This window comes from Sitophilus oryzae, unplaced genomic scaffold (assembly GCF_002938485.1).
Source record: "Sitophilus oryzae breed Bouriz unplaced genomic scaffold, Soryzae_2.0 scaffold_1801_pilon_pilon, whole genome shotgun sequence".
Classification (NCBI taxonomy): domain Eukaryota; kingdom Metazoa; phylum Arthropoda; class Insecta; order Coleoptera; family Curculionidae; genus Sitophilus; species Sitophilus oryzae.
In genome coordinates, this window is record NW_022146504.1 from 1,490,362 (window position 1) to 1,507,649 (window position 17,288).

General features: G+C 31.1%; 1 protein-coding gene and 2 long non-coding RNA genes across 4 annotated transcripts; 2 read left to right on the forward strand and 1 right to left on the reverse strand.

Annotated features, from left to right (window-relative positions):
- The first annotated feature begins 501 nt into the window (after window positions 1-501).
- On the forward strand, window positions 502-1,109 carry LOC115882998. Of its 2 annotated transcripts, none has more exons than XR_004050306.1 (2): window positions 502-861; window positions 933-1,109. It is a non-coding gene; the product is annotated as an uncharacterized LOC115882998 (long non-coding RNA). The 2 variants fall into 2 exon arrangements; XR_004050307.1 differs by having other exon boundaries at window positions 502-838.
- Window positions 1,110-1,518: 409 nt separating this feature from the next.
- LOC115882999 lies at window positions 1,519-2,352 on the reverse strand. The gene is made up of 3 exons (XR_004050308.1): window positions 2,323-2,352; window positions 2,138-2,237; window positions 1,519-1,661 (listed from the first exon to the last, which is right to left on the reverse strand). It is a non-coding gene; the product is annotated as an uncharacterized LOC115882999 (long non-coding RNA).
- A 612-nt stretch (window positions 2,353-2,964) lies between these two features.
- Window positions 2,965-11,967, forward strand: LOC115882995 (NADH dehydrogenase [ubiquinone] flavoprotein 1, mitochondrial). Its single transcript, XM_030901269.1, has 7 exons — window positions 2,965-3,100; window positions 3,322-3,549; window positions 3,607-3,899; window positions 3,959-4,189; window positions 4,258-4,490; window positions 4,545-4,717; window positions 11,486-11,967. The coding sequence occupies exons 1-7, from the start codon at window positions 3,046-3,048 to the stop codon at window positions 11,710-11,712; spliced, it is 1,440 nt and encodes a 479-aa protein (XP_030757129.1). The 5' UTR covers window positions 2,965-3,045; the 3' UTR covers window positions 11,713-11,967.
- Window positions 11,968-17,288: the final 5,321 nt, after the last annotated feature.

A 17,288-nucleotide genomic window follows, 5' to 3' on the forward strand; every position in this document is an offset into this window, starting at 1 on the left:
AATGAGCGTCGAGTATTTGAAATTGAAAACATATAAATTGACGGTAACCTATGTTTTTTGACTCATTTCACTGACAGATGTGATGTGATTATTATTGTAATTTATAGATCAAAACGTTTTTGAAAAAATAATGTATTTTAAAGTTATTTCCTAGAGTTTGGTTTGTGGCCTTCTATATTCTGGTATTTGTCTACTAATAAATAATATCTTATTTTGTATTTCGATGTATGGAAATCCAAGTTTTGTATCTGAAGCAGCAAAGAAATTTCTGCTCTATAGTGAGAAAAATGTTATTATATCTTTTAGACGTGTAGAATTACAAAAAATTTCTTATTTCAGATGTTCTAAATGTGAGTGCATTTCTAAATGTGAGTGCATATGTCAAAATTTAAATATATACTTGATATATTATTTCAAGTTATATGCTTTGACATTTTGGAAGTAAACAAATACTGAAGAAAGTGTTGTGCCTTCACAGAATTTAAATTGGCATTAGAATAGATTTCCTTGATTTAGTAATGATATTGCTCATAGAAATTGATAATGTGAAGAATAACAATACAGGAACATAGAATAACAAGAAAGAAATTCTAGCAGCAAGTTAGGTTATGAGATAAATTTTATTTATATAGTTTGTTTAAAGAGTTTAGTTTGAAAAAAAGTTAAAACAATTATTATTGTCCAGGTCATATTTGATAACTGTTGTTAATTGATAACATATTACAGGGACACAGTAAAAAGACAAAACATTTAGACCCTTTGAAAGAGAAATGTTTGTACGATGTACAATGCAGGCAATATTTCTGCCTCCTAACGCACTATTCGCGTAAAAGAAGATGTGGGTATTGTATTTATACCTAGGTAGTTAATGATATATGGAATATATTTCTATATTATTGCAATAACGATGTCTTTATGTTGTATTTTTTTAGAACAGATTTATTATTAGTTGGCTAGTGTGTTAGTAGGATAGCCATTGGTAGTTATAAAGTATGAAGTCGTCAGGTATTAATAATAGGAATTGATCAAAGCTTATACATTTATTGTGATATTTATATTGTGAATTTAAGTAGTTGAGTTTTGGTTGTTTAATAAACGAATTAATGTGCTTATTGTGTATCTAATTAAAAGAACAATGAAAAGTTGAATACCATAGGGGTATGTATGTTATACAAAGAATTTGCATCAACATTTTTTTGGTTATATACTTGTACTGATATTTGTTTCTTGAACTAAAGAATTATACAGTACCTACTACACAATATATAATCTGCAGCTACATAGGTAGGTAGCTATTGGTAATTAAATTTTTTATCTAATATAATATCTAACATCAGAAATATTGTTAATTATCAACTATAAACAACTAAGAACTAGAATTATCAACTATAAACACAATATAATATACTGTATCTTAAGCAATATGTAATTATTTAACAATTTTTTTGGGAAATAAAAACTGGTACTAAATTCTTTTTGACTATTTAATTTCTAAGTCAAATAATGGTGGACAAATAGCAAGAAAATTATACAAGTAAAACATATTTTTAACTTATTTCTCTAATGGGATTTTGGTATTGATCTACTTAGTAGGATATGCAGTTATCAATCATATTTTTGAATATTTATATTCAATATTGTTCAGGAACAGCCCAATTACTCTGAAAAAAAAATATATGGTCAAATTCTTTGAAAAGAAACTTTTAAAATCAGTAATGATAAAAAAATATATAATTGTTGTATAGCAGAACCAGGGGACACAGAATTAGGGGAATTAACAATAGATTATTAAAAACTGCCTTCTCTTAAAAAAGTAGTATTATATGCACTTAGAAAGACTATAAAGGATATAAGTACACATAGAAAGAAAGTAAGTATCTATACTACTGATATATATATATATAACTATATATGAATACGATACCTACAGTATACAATATTACTAGTATAAAAATAACAGCACAGTCGGCACACTTTAAAATAAAAAAGCAGCATAATATTCAGGTATGTATCTAAGTAAAATTTTCTCAAAAATATTAGAATATGAAATAAATTGCAACTAAATTTTAATTAATACATAAACAAATAACAAATAAAATTGTCAGTGTTATTAAAACTTTATGCAAATATATGTTACCTTAATACTTTGTCTTTAATCCTACTCTTCTGACATGGCTTTTCAAACTAATATTTATGAACTTTTGTTTCCATATTAATTTCAATATATTTGAATAAAACTGGAAAAATAATCAATATTGGCACTTGAAATTTTAATTTCTTATGTCCTTAAATTATTTATATCGTGTTATACATAATACATACATAAATATTCAATTTAAAAAATAGATCAGCACTTGAACGAGTGAATATAAAATAGTATATTATCAATTTCTATGAGCAATATCATTACTAAATCAAGGAAATCTATTCCTAATGCCAATTTAAATTCTGTGAAGGCACAACACTTTCTTCAATATTTGTTTACTTCCAAAGGGCAAAGGGTATAACTTGAAATATTTCAAGTATATATTTTAATTTTTGACATTAAGCACTCACATTTAGAACATCTGAAATAAGAAATTTTGTTATTCTACGCGTTTAAAAAGATATAACATTTTTCTCACTATAGAGCGAAATTTCTTTGCGGCTTCAGATACAAAAATTGCGGATTTCCATACATCGAAATACAAAATAAGATATTATTTATTAGTAGACAAATACCAGAATATAGAAGGCCAAACCAAACCTCTAGGAAATAACTTTAAAATACATTATTTATTCAAAAAACGTTTGGATTTTGGATCTATAAATTACAATAACAATCTCATCACATTTGTCAGTGAAATGAGTCAAAAAACATAGGTTACCGTCAATTTATATGTTTTCAATTTCAAATACTCGACGCCCATTGGTCGTGATGAAATCGTCTTCCTCGACAAAATACGGCACGTTTTTTTTGGGCCAGTCGAATATCCTTATTCTATATATCCTTGCGCAAAATTATCATAAATGTCATAATCTGTCAGTGGGCTAATATTTTTCGTTATGGCTATGGCTGGCAATTTATTTCGTATAATAAATTTAACAAAAAATCAAACTGGTAAGAATTTTAAACTTGTCATACCTCCATAATAATTTTCAGATGCTTTATGATAAATGTTTTGTAACTAGAACAATTCTTGTTGGTTATATATTGTTACATAATTCAGTTTCATGACAATACTAATGACCATACACAATATCCTTCTTGACTTCAATCAAGTTCTTTATTAATTAATTAATCAAGTTCTTTATTAAATTAAAAAAATGTATTTTCTTTAGGATTCTTGGTTGCAACATCTAATAATGCCTCCATAGCATTTTACTCAGGCCCTCCACCAGGTACACCTCCACCCCAAACAAAAACCAAGTTTGGACCATTAGCAGATGAAGATAGAATATTTACAAATTTATATGGAAAACATGATTGGCGACTTAAAGGGGCAATTAAACGAGGAGATTGGTACAAAACTAAAGAAATATTAGGAAAAGGAGCTGACTGGATCATTAGTAAGTATTTTCAAAAAGGTATATATAGTGAAATGGAATTATAATACTTATTTTCAGATGAACTGAAAACATCAGGTCTTCGTGGAAGAGGAGGTGCAGGTTTTCCTACAGGAATGAAGTGGTCTTTCATGAACAGACCTGGTGATGGCCGGCCAAAATATTTAGTTGTAAATGCTGATGAGGGTGAACCGGGAACTTGTAAAGATAGAGAAATAATGAGACACGATCCTCATAAACTTGTAGAGGGATGTCTGATTGCTGGAAGAGCAATAGGTGCTAAAGCTGCTTACATTTATATTAGAGGGGAGTTTTATAATGAAGCATCAAATATGCAAGTGGCTATAGCAGAGGTAATGTTAATCATTATATTTGTAACTTTAATCAATATCCAGTATCTTTTTTTCTATAGGCATATCAAGCAGGCTTTTTAGGAAAAAATGCCTGCGGGTCAGGTTATGATTTTGATGTATTTATGCACAGAGGAGCTGGTGCTTATATTTGTGGAGAGGAAACAGCATTAATTGAATCGATTGAAGGAAAACAAGGAAAACCTAGACTAAAACCACCCTTCCCAGCAGATGTTGGTGTATTTGGATGTCCCACAACAGTAAATAATGTTGAAACAATTGCAGTTTCTCCAGTAAGTGACTTTTGTGTATTTTAAAAAATATTTTTCTATTTGTTTTCTGATAAACTTTTTGTGTGTAGTCTATCTGCCGCAGAGGAGGTGCTTGGTTTGCTTCGTTTGGAAGAACACGTAATTCTGGAACAAAACTGTTTAATATTTCTGGACATGTAAATACACCATGTACAGTAGAAGAAGAAATGAGTATTCCACTAAAGGAACTTATTGAAATTCATGCCGGTGGAGTTCAGGGTGGTTGGGATAATTTATTAGCTATAATCCCAGGAGGATCTTCTACCCCACTCATACCCAAAAAGTACAATATCACTTTTTTAAGACTTATTGTATTTAATGAAATTGTTTATTTCAGAGTGTGTGAAGATGTTCTAATGGATTTTGATGGACTGGTAGCTGCTCAAACTAGTTTGGGTACTGCTGCTATTATTGTCATGAATAAACAAACTGATATTGTAAAGGCTATTGCTAGATTGATAATGTTTTATAAGCATGAGTCTTGTGGACAATGTACTCCTTGCCGAGAAGGTAAATAGAAAATCTGTTTTTGGATAATATTTGTATATTAGGAAAAATTATTGGTTGAAATTTAAAAATTTTCTATATCTAACGCCAACATTTACCCGTGTTGGGCGCTGAAGAATAGTTGTCAGGTCAGGAATGAGATAACTTGTGGCTGGCTTCTAGTGGTGGATAAACAACAAGTTAACTCATGCTTGGCGGTTAGTGTGTTAATAATCTGTTCGGACCCAGCCTCAAGGCCGAGTCCGAAGGCCGGGCCTTTCCATATATGGGCAGCTTATAAGACACTCGCTTAATTGCGGGTTTATATGCATTGGTATTCCGTCGTCCGTCATTCATGTCATGAAATTTTATTGGTTTATTCAAAAAATTACAGGAATACCTTAAAAAGACTGGTGTGATGGACGACGCCTGACAGTTGCATACAAATCAGTGGCGTGCATATAATATAGGCAAAAGTTGCATACCCCAGGCATATCATAAGATCATGTTATATATCTTTACATTATAACTTATTACTAATCCATCAAATATTCGCATTAAGTATTTTTTATCTTATTCTTATTCTAGAAATCTACTTAAGATATATTAAAATAATTTTCGACTACTACGTTATTGCGCAATTCCCATATAAAATTTTCTATAAAGACTCTCCATATGATTTACGCAAAAGCAGATTCATTTAATTTGTATTGTGTCTAATAGGAATCTACCGCATACTTTACAGACCGCAATGACTGGAAGGCTAGTGTGTAGAAAGAAATAGAATAGGGATGTAACGCCTAGTTTAATTTTGTCGGCGTCACGTGTCGACTGCTGTCCTGTACAGTGATGTCAAATCTGATTTTTTTTCTGATTTACATATATAAAAAATAATTATTTTGATTACTTAAATGATTATTTATGCATTCTTATTTTATTATTTTGTCAATTTTTGCCTACCCTGCTTTGATTTGCATTGCACGCCACTGAATATTAACCCATCTTAAAGATGAGTTTTTCACTATACAAACTTATTTGTAGAATATATATTTAAGTATTTTCTGGGGGTGAACTGTATTATGGAAACTTCAGCAGCATATTCTACAAATTAAAATAAGTAAAAAGGTTGGTATAAATGTATGTCCTAAAATGCGTTTAGTTTCGGAGAAATTTTTTTATTTTTTTAGGAGTTTCATTTTTATTTGTATTTTTTCCAAATAATTTCTGAAGTGGCGGCAATATTTAGATGAAAATTGGTGCCTGGGAGTTTTTTGACGTGAGATATTGGATTTTGATATCAATATGACTCTCACTTATAGAGGGCACCTCCTACATACTTTTTAACTGGTTTGAAGAGTAATAACTTTTCGTACGTACCTGTATAAAACTACTGAGTAAAAAAACGTAAAAAAAGATCTCTTGGTAAAAATCGCTAAGAGTAATGGTTCTCGAGATATTTGGAATCAAAATTATCAATACCTGTCATCGTTGACATAAATTACACATGTTGACTAAATACAAGTAGTTATTAGACTGAAATCATAAATTTGAAATGTTTTTATGTCAAATGTTCAACAGAAACTGTTTTATCATTTTTTCTAAAAAAAATTATGATTAATTTAGAAAATAAATAATAGAAAGTTCCCAAATTTATACTTTCAGTCAAATAACTATTTACTCAACATGTTTATTTTTTGTCAATCTCTCTTCAGTCCTTCACACTACGTGAGAGTATGGTGACATCATGTATTGATTCCACTCACTTCCTTGGACCAAATTGTTCGACACTGCGCCATATGTGAGGCTTCAGGCAGGCTGTGGCCCACAAGGGTCTTGGCTTGGTCTACCCACCTCTTAGGTGACCTTCCCACGTGATCGCCTTCCAGTCTCTCCACTATCAGTCTCTCCATCGAGGTGTCACTCCTGGCAATATGGCCAAAATATCGTAGGATTGATTTATTTAATTTTGTGACCAGATATGTCTCGATTTTTAGTTCTTATTTTTAATAATGGGTATGTTTAATAGTGGAAATGTTTGTTCGATGAGCCGTCCATGGTATCCACAGCAGTCGTCGATATACCCACCTCTCCACGGCGTTTATTCTTTGTTTATCAGTTTCCTTTAGTGTCCAGGTTTCAGAGCCATACCCTTGTATATGAATTTTTAAAGTAGCTCAACCTAAGACGTTTATGGATGTAAAGCACCAGATGGCGGGGCGTATTTCACAGTCTTTTACTAGAGAAAAATATTTTTTGTTACTCTGAATTTTGAAGCGGCCAATAAAAACAGAGAAAATAAAAATCGATAATTTTCGGACTGTGCCAATTGGTACTAATCGACCAGATACTTTTTGTCTATTAGATATGCTATAAAAGCTGGTAATTATACAATTCGACCATTGTAAATACCCGACAAATTCCGCAAGGCCGACGAGGTCGATGTTTTTCACTGATAAGAAAAAAAAATGTTTGTTTAGATAATTTTCGAGATATTTTTTCTTTCTGAATGCACATTTTAAAGTATTTTATATTCTTTGTCCGCTTGATCTATTATACTGGTCGCACGTATCGAAGTTTTATTTCTTGTAGTTTTAAAATATTTTCTTGTTTCTTTGTAGTTGTAATGTAAAATTAGATTAATTTATTAAGTTTGATTATAATGTTTAGTGTAGACTACCAGAAGAAATTTAGTAGTGTTTTTATATTTTATTTTGAAGTTAAGTAGTAGGTGAAGGGGTAATTTGGTTAATTTTTCTTTATGTTTGATTAATTAATAAGTTTGATAATTTGTTTAGTGTAGAATACAAGAAGTAGTTTGTGTAGTGTTCTTGTAAGAGATTATATTCATTTATTTTGTAGTTGAGTAGAAGGTGAAGGTATTTGGGTATTTTTTTCTTTTTGTTTTTCTTCTAATAATTATTGTAGTAGTTCTTTTAAATATTGTGATAGATACATTATAATCTTCCTTCTACTTTTCTGGTAGTTGAATATACGAAAAAAATCTGATCAAATTTATTTTAAATGAAATTAATCTAGTCTTATTAATTAATCAAATTAAACTAGTCAAATAATATTAATTGCAATCAATTATTAAAAAATATTAATTATTTTGGAAAATAACTTTTGAAATGGAGTATTATTGATAAAATTTAGCCAATTTTTTTTACCCAGTAGCGTATTTCAATATGATCTTATCATTTATCACTGTATAATAACTTTGTTGTGGCAGAAAAATATACCAGTTAGTTTCAAAATATTATTTTTTTTTCAAACGTCACAAAAGTATTAATTTTTGCGACGTGATTGACAATATAAAAAAGTCATTTTAACGCCTAGGCATAAAAGTAAAGCACTTTACGCCTAAGCATAAAAGTATGAAAATATATTATTAAAATGACATAAGTCTCAAATTCAACGAGCCGTAACCATAGTTTCTCGATATATAATTACTCATGGTACAAAGAAAACTTGAAAACAAGGTATGGTCGATAGCGTCTCCAATTTCGTTCAGTTTGCGCATATCGCCTGTGACGTCATATGCCATACAACAAAATATCCGTATTGTTCAATTGCCACTAATAAAAAAAGACCTAAAATAGGGAAGAATTAAATAACCCCTAAAGTTATGTAAAATCATCGAGCTGGACATTTGAAAAGTTATGACACATTATACACATTTATTATGTGTCATCTGTTTGAAAATTTGAAATTGGCGCGTGGAGCTTGCCGACCAATATTGCCGTTTATCACCTGTGACGTGGTGACCAACCTGCGCAATATCATACCTTGTTTTTTTTGTATCATGATAATTACTTACAAGGTATGAGTTTAATATTTTTATATTATTTGGAACGTTTCAAATTGTTTAAAACATTATTTGTGGCGTTTGAAAAAATAGCATGTTCTATTCGAGATAAAAATGACTTTTGTGCTTCGGCTGTATGTCAAACCTACAGTCTCGCCACGAAAAGTGTAATTTTTACTCCTAATAAAACAACATACTAGAAAGTTTTATGGTTTAACGGGCTTTGTGAGTTAAAACATAATGATATTTTCAGTTTTTATAATTCTTGATCGAAAATAAACGGCGTCAGCGATGGCTGTGAAATGAAGATCGCTGTCATTTTATATGTAAATTTATGTGGGAACTGTCGTCGACCGTCGGAAATGTCGTCGATCGTCATTTCCCTGCCAACTGGACGCCGTTTTTTTTCATATGGTACAAAGTTAAAGCAAACTTGACTCTGACCATGTTTTACGCTAAGAAAGATTTATTTCGTGTAATAAAGATTTAAATGGTGTATTAAGTACATAATATTTATTTAAATGTCAAATAATATTATTGAAACAAGTGCCAAGTTTTATTTTTAATTAAGAAAAAAATTAATCAAGAATGTATAAACGTTTTGTTTTCAAAAAAAAATATCTTAAAAACGTAAAACCTCAATTTAGAATAAAATGATCGAAGAATGAAATAAAATGTTATAGCCCTGGGTCAAATCGAAATAAAGTAAGTGTATGTAACTTTTTTTAAATATTAATAATTACCAGTAATTAGCATTAATGTACCAACATATTGAAAATTGTTATTTCTTTGTTAAATACGGTTTAGAATCCAGTAAGAAAAAAAAGTAAATCCAGTAAGTAGAAAATAACAGTAAAAATAATCGAAAATCAACAATGAAATAATAGTTTTGTTTAAATTTCTTAATCAGCTGAACTCTATTATAGTTCGCAAAAATCCGAGCTATATTATTACATTACTCTGAGGGAAATACCGCAAATAATCGATATTTTTGACTCCGCCCCTAATCACATGCTTCATTCTTTTAAAGCTTTGCGATTTGTTCGCCAGAGGCAGCACATTTTGTCGAGAGGTTGACCAACTTTAAGAATATATAAACAAGGGCCATACATAGCTATGGGGAAAATGAGAAGTGCAATACGCAGTTTAGTTTTTCGTGTGATTGCTGTAACTTTCTCTATCTTAGTCAGTTTTGTTGTTGCATTCCTCGCCATTGCCACTGTGTGCCTGATTTCGTCATTTTTTTTGTTATTCATAATTTTTTTTTCAATAATGACATGTATTGACTATTTCCATTCTAAATATCTTAAGAACGGTTGCCCGTAGCGTAGTTTTTACCAAGATACATTTTTTATAGTGATGGGAATAATCGAATTATTTTCACCATCGTATAATTAGTAATAATTCATATTTCACAATCGAATTAATAATTCGAATTATTTAGTAGTATTATAAATTTAACCTAAAAAATAAATTCGTCCCAGCTAGTGCTCGTCTAGGGGCTATTTTAAACAAATCTGAACCATTGCCATACCTATATTCTATCACTGAATAAAAAATAAAAAAAAAATATTCTTTATTCAATGTATTCTATTAACTGTGCCGAAGCCGTTTAATAAATTAAACCATAATTTAAAGTTTTAAATTTAAAAGTGCCGAGTATCGTATTTTTTCGTATTTCTTTTTATTTTATCAGTTGCAATCAATAATTATTTAGATAAAAGAAAATTAATTTTAGTGTTCGGCAGGTGTTCGGTGAAATTTGGGTGAGATGGAAATGAACCAAATAATAGTAGTATTCTTTCGTTCTGAACGAAATGAAAATTTTCACTTAAACTGATTTATTCCTACGTGGTATAGGAAATAACAATGATTTCTGGATTTTTCTATATCGGATCGTTCCTTTCTTTGTCGATTCCCTTTATAAATCAGTTTAAGTGAAAATTTTCAGTTCGTTCAGAACGAAAATATACTACTAATAATACTATACTAATTACTAATATTCGTATTCGTCCATAAGAGGTTATGTTTTATGTTCATTTGTAATTCGGTTAACCACAGATATAATATAAAATACTACTAATTTTTATCTCGATTATATCGAAAAAGATAATTCGAATTAGTTAGTTTTAATTTACTATCGAATTAGTCGTATTATTTAATTCGAATTTTCCCAACACTAATTTTTTAGGTAAAAAATCAAGGAAATGTATATTTTTTACTCAGTAATTCTTTCATAAAGGGACGGACAAAAAGTTATTACTCTTAAAAACAATTAAAACCATATATTTATTAACTAAAGAATGTTGACTACAAACTGCACTCTGTGAAGCCGAGCCGGTGAAATGGGTATATAAATCTTCAGAGGAAATTTACATAAGTCGCTCTGTTCGGCGTACTGAAGCGTTGTGCGCATGCGTCGATTTTAACTTATCGATCGGATAACTAGACCAATAAGAGACTAGCATCAGCGGTTCATTTGTACGGTTTTCGTTTGCGCTCCCGTTCGACAATGGCTAATTCGGCTAATCGATATTCGGAATCTTGGAGTTGCGCTATTGCGCCAGTGTCTGCCTAATAGAAAGACTTATGTGAAATATACATGGTTATCTAGTTGTCTCTGACTCGGCTTCAACTCCAACACATTGCAGGGATAGGCGATAATCTATATAGAGTTAATAGGTATTTGGTTAAAACGCATGTGTAGGTGGCGGCCCCTACAAATACGAGTCATATTGATTTTCAAATTTTTCATGTCAAAAAACTCCTACACACCAATTTTTATCCAAATATTGGCGTTGCTACTACTATTGACTTCTACACCCTGTATCTCCGAAACTAAGCATTTTAGTAGATCCATTTATACGAACTTTTTTACTTATTTTTATCTGTAGAATATGCTGTCGTATGAATATAAGATTCTGGAATACAGTTCGGACCACCCTGTATTTTAATATACCTTATCAACTGATAACCGTTTTTTTAAGGTGTTAATTGGATGAACAAAATGATATATAGATTTGTTGATGGTAACGCTAAACCGGAAGAAATTGATATGCTCTGGGAAATCAGTAAACAAGTAGAGGGTCATTCAATTTGCGCCTTGGCCGATGGTGCAGCTTGGCCGGTCCAAGGTTTAATTAGACATTTTAGACCGGAACTTGAGGACAGAATGAAACAGTTCCACGAGCAAAAGAAAAGAGCTTCAAATTAAATTTTGAATAATTATATTTTGTTGAAAAAGTATTTCTCCTAAAGCTTCACCACATATGTATATATTAATAAATATAGGCATTAAATGTTTATTTAATTGCTTAATTATAGGCCGTTTATTCTCAGCATTATCTAAATCATAGGTAGATTATTGTTGATTTCAATGATCCAGTGACTATACAGAAGTGAAAATATTGTTAACTGTGAACAATCTGTGGTATGAAATTAAAAATAAAATAATTTTTGTTACTAAAAATGCCTTTCCTATAATTTATTGCTTTTCTGTGCAACTTGGATTTTATATAAACATAATGTAATACCTATAGTACCTATAGTTATCATCCTTATAAACACTTTTACTAGTTTTTACAGTGTCGTTTTCAGAAAACTGCAGCATCGAGATATGACCCTTGATTGAAAAAATTGGGAAGATACGCAACCTAATGGGCGAATTCGTGACAAGGCTCATTTGATTTCCCCCTTATGTCTCAAGTGCTTTACAGTGGAGACAAAAATCGTCAACGTATAAAACATTTATTTTCTCTAATTCGGCCAGCGAAGGCATATCGAAGACGGTGTGGATTTGAAAGCGACAGTGTTGCCATATTAAAATGTGTAATATATGTAATACGTTTGACGACAATATTTACGCGGATTAAAAATGCGAATTAAAAATCCGCGTTTCTGTATTGAAAATTTATGTTGAACATAGAATAAACAAACAAAAATAAAAATTCTTTTATAGGTACTGAATATGTCGTGTGTTCGAAAAAAGTCGTTTAGTTGGCTTGGAAATGACGATTATTGACATTTACGATATTTTACATATGAAATAAAACACCGATATTCATTTCCAAGCCAACTCTGACGCCGTTCTTTGTTTCACCATATAATATATTAAATTGTTTAATGATAGAAAGTCCGTATTATTAATGTACTGTACCCAAAATCCGTAAATCTACAGATTAAAGAGTTCTGGCAACACTGTCTCCGGCAACCACTCTGTCCACTGAAAGCAGAACTTGGGTCTGCTACTGTACAGTATTCTTTATCCGCTTTGCTGTAAACGACAATCAGCGCAGAGCTAAACTAAATCTCAAGTTCCCGGAGAGACTGACGGTAACGCCAGCTACATCTCGGTCTACATAAGGTTTTTCGCACCTTCCGAAAAGCATATTGTCTAGCCAACTATTTGTATGAGCTGTTATACCCTACCGGTCGGGTTTTGTGCCACGAAATCGCCCATAAGGTTGCGCATCTTCTTATTTCTTCAATCAAAGATATAAGGTTTTTCGCACCTCCCGAAAAGCATATTGTCTAGCCAACTATTTGTATGAGCTGTTATACCCTACAGTACAAAATAATCACCATTCAGCACCTATTCCATAATCTCCTTTACCTCCATGTACCTACCTTGCCCCAATCACCACCAAAAACCGGCCTAACTAATATTTTCCTTTCACCCAAAACATTGGAGCTTTTAACCATAGACATCAAAAACCCTCTCAAATATACCCAAGTAGGTACCTGAAGAAAATTAAAGAAATTAAGGTTAAATTGCCATTTAGTTTACGCTGTTGTCAATAACGTCAAAAATGACTGCAAGCCAAAAAAATTGGTTTACACGTTACAGGTCTGCTACCAGAATATTAAAATATACAAAGAAATAATATACATATACAGGGTGTCTCAGATTTTAATCGGGAAAATTTAATAAACGATAGAACTTGCAAAAATAAAACAAAAAGTTCATATCAACTTGTAAGATTTAAAGCTTCCTTTTCGAGATACAGTTTTAACTAACCATTATTATTTAATTTATTGTCCAGGGTGGAGTGAATAAATGAATTTAATTTTTTTCGCAAGAAGTAAGCAAGATAGACAAAAAAGTCTGGAGACAAAAAAATAATATTTTTAATTAATAAATCCAAAAATAATATTAAACTTCTAAAAAAACAGTGGCGTGCCTATTTTTTCCTTTAAAATAATTTAACAATTACGCCCCACCGCCGCCCCTGACCATTAAACTTAAATCTAATTACATCAAATTAAGTCCCATAGTAAGTATTACAAACGGAACAAGTTATATCAAAATCGATTAAATAATTTTTCAAATATCTTAATTTGTTTGTCTTTTTTAAGTAACTTTAACACCCTGTATCTCGAAAAGGAAGCTATAAAAATCTTACTTACTTAAGTTGATATAGACTTTTTGGTTTAGTTTTGCAAGTCTATTAAATTTTCCCGACTAAAATCTGAGACACCCTGTATACAGGTTCCCAAGTAGCATTTTCACGACTTGCGACCACCATGTTTACTAAACACAACGTTGGATTAGTTACAAAAAATAGTTAGCTCCCTACCTTGGGTATTAAAATAAATTTAAACATTTTTATAATGTTGTGCCGACGTTGGACTACTACTACAGCAAGGTAGAATCTTCTGCGACGTCGAATAAACGTTGCCTTGTAACCTTTTTTGCTTAAGTGATCTTTAGGTGATTCGGACAACGTAGTTACAACGTTGGACAATATAGAGTTTTCCGACGTCAGTTTCAGGACCTATTCCAACGTTATGCAAACATCGTCTGTTTTACTAATTCCAACGTTGTTTAGATTTCCTTATTCTTACGTTGGTAAGACATCGAGTCACTACCTTTTTGCAACTGTATTGAACCATAACCTTAAATCTTAAATTTTCACTTCATTGTTCTGTTCAGTCAGACAGTTCAGTGCTGTTTTTGTTTTTATAAAAAAAAATTAATTAAAATGGGACATAAGAAAGGTACATATAAAACTAAATTTAAATATACATCGACATATATTACCGATATTTTATCCACTCCCTCGTTTATTAAGGTTAAAGAGGGCGGCACAAGCTAGACTCTAGGATGACTAAATTAGGCAATCTTGCGACTAGTATACTACCTGTTAAGGCCGAACTGCGACTTTATTAGTCCAGGTATGCGACTACTCGAACTACTCCATCTTAATCTCCAAAATAACAAAGTGAAAGCCGCCATGTTGTTAAATAAGAAAATGTTTCGTTCCTAAAATAGCAATTCCTGCTTTTTGAATACATTAACTTGAAATATTTGACCCTAAAAAACACGCGAAAACAATTTTTTCGACTGCGAGTAAATTATTCTCATTTTACTAAAAAAATTCAAGAAAATTTTTAAAACTTCTTTAATTTTAAGGCCCATTAGTATTTTTCAAAGTAGAAACAATACATTTATCAATAAAGTTGTTTGCGTTTAACTTTTTTGCCTTGGGTAACGAGTTACAGAGTCGGTTAAAGTGTTTCAATAATTATGATCTTCAAACATCCTCCACACTTAAATACTTTTGTTTTGTATTCCTTCACTGCCATCTGACATATGTCTCTAACTAAATCATAAAAATAATATTTTTACTATAATTATCCCAATTTAGGATAAAACGCGACTTAGACGCCATATTAGTTTTGTATTTCTGTGAATTAGGATTTTAAACAACGTTGCAGTTTGTACTAAATTAGGCTTCTAGCCAACGTCTGTATCCAACGTCGTTTCGACCCAAAAATTATTCTCCAAACTAGTGCAGACTAGGGTTGGCACGTGGTTGTGCCGACGTTGCGCCCCGACGTTTGGTCGCGTGACACAACGTTGTCCCGTCGTCCAAATGCTGCTTGTTAACTCGACAGTTACAACGAATGGCAACACTGCCTATTGAGAACGCGTGCATTATTGAATTTTCTGCCGACTCGTCCCGTCGCGCCGTCTATCGACGAGCGGGCCGAGGTTGCCATACTTCAACCATAAAGCTCTTGCCGCGAGTAATAAACAAATTAAAAACCTGTATACACGGTCACTGTTCATAGAAACGGTCATATGGAAACGGTCGACTATTAGGTAAAATATACAAGGTACCACAAAAAGTTAAATACAAAAATTATAGAGTTTTTAAATGTCTATTGGCGAGTAATAAATTTATGTATACAGTGTCGGCCATAAAGACGTGGCACATCTAAATTTCATTTTTTTTTAATAGAACCCCCTGTATATTATTGCATATTTCAATTCTAAGCAAAAATCGAAATACACACAATGTACCTCAAACCAACCGTTTCCGAGTTATTGACTTTTGAAAATATCACTTAAACAATTTGATTTAATTAATTTCGATATGTTCAGTTTCATTTGATTAATGATGCCATTCTGCCGAAACTGTGATATTGTTATAAGGGGTTTTTAAATGCCTCTTAGCTACTAGAAAATTTAAGTATACTGGGTCGGTCATAAAGTTGTGGCACATCAATTTTTTTTTTAAATGAAACCCCCTGTATATTATTACATATTTCAATTCTTCCTTCAATTTAAAACAATAATCGTAATACACAATGTACATAAATTGAAGAATAGAAATGTTAAACGAAAATTTTGTAATTTCCATATTTGATTCAATCTTATTTTATACATCTATAAATTCTAACTCCAGAATTATTAATATCAAATATTATTAAGTATCACAGTTTCAGCAGAATTGCATATTGCATCCTTAAATGAAACTGAACATATCGAAATTAATTAAATCAAATTGCTTAAATAAATTTCAGTGCGCCGATCTGAAAAAAGAAGGATTTATAAGTTTGATGCCCTCTAACGGACAAACGAAGCATTTTTGTATAGAGGTAAATTGTGTCCAATGAACTTATTTTGATTTCAAAAATATGTAGCAGTTCTATATGTCCACGGAATATTGGGACACCCTGTATATACAGGGTCCGGCAATAGTGCGTCGGGCATCTGTAGCTCCTAGAATAAAAAACTTAAGAATTTTGTTTAAGTGCAAATCTAAAGTATGTTCTAGGATGTATTTCAGGAAAATATTTTAACTTCTATAGGGTGGCTCAAAAAAGTTTGAGTGGATCGGAGTGATTATTTTTAAATGGAACACCCTGTATATTATTGCATTTTTGGCTTCTTTTCAGATCACTTTACATAATCCTAAGATATGAGTAAATATATATTTCTATAGTTTCAGAGATATTAATAAATAAATAAAAAATATATATTTTTCAGTCTTTCTTAAAAAAATTATTAAAAATACAAGAGCTGTCCTGAAATCAAAACCATATTAAGTATTTACTTTAGATGGAGTACTTACTGTACTTACTTTGCTGTAAATATGCTAATCTGAAATCATACAGGATGTTCAAAATTTTACGCCAAACTTTCTAAAATATCAAATAATTTTTCTTCGTTTTTTTTAAATGGAACACCCTCTATATTATTTTTTCAATAGATGGAGAATTGAAAAATGGACATTTTTTGTATTTAGAGTATTTCAAAATTTTTAACGGTTTCGCACATATTTCCGGTTTTACATTTCATATGGCATTTTCCATAGTAAATTTTAATCAAACCCACCCAACGATTTTTCTCTCGTATTTTACCATTGAGAGACCATATGTAATAATACTGCGTGTATCTGCGAAACCATTAAACATTTTGAAATACTTTAAATACAAAAAATGTTCATTTTTTAATTCTCCATCTAATAAAAAATAATATACAGGGTGTTTCATTTAAAAAAA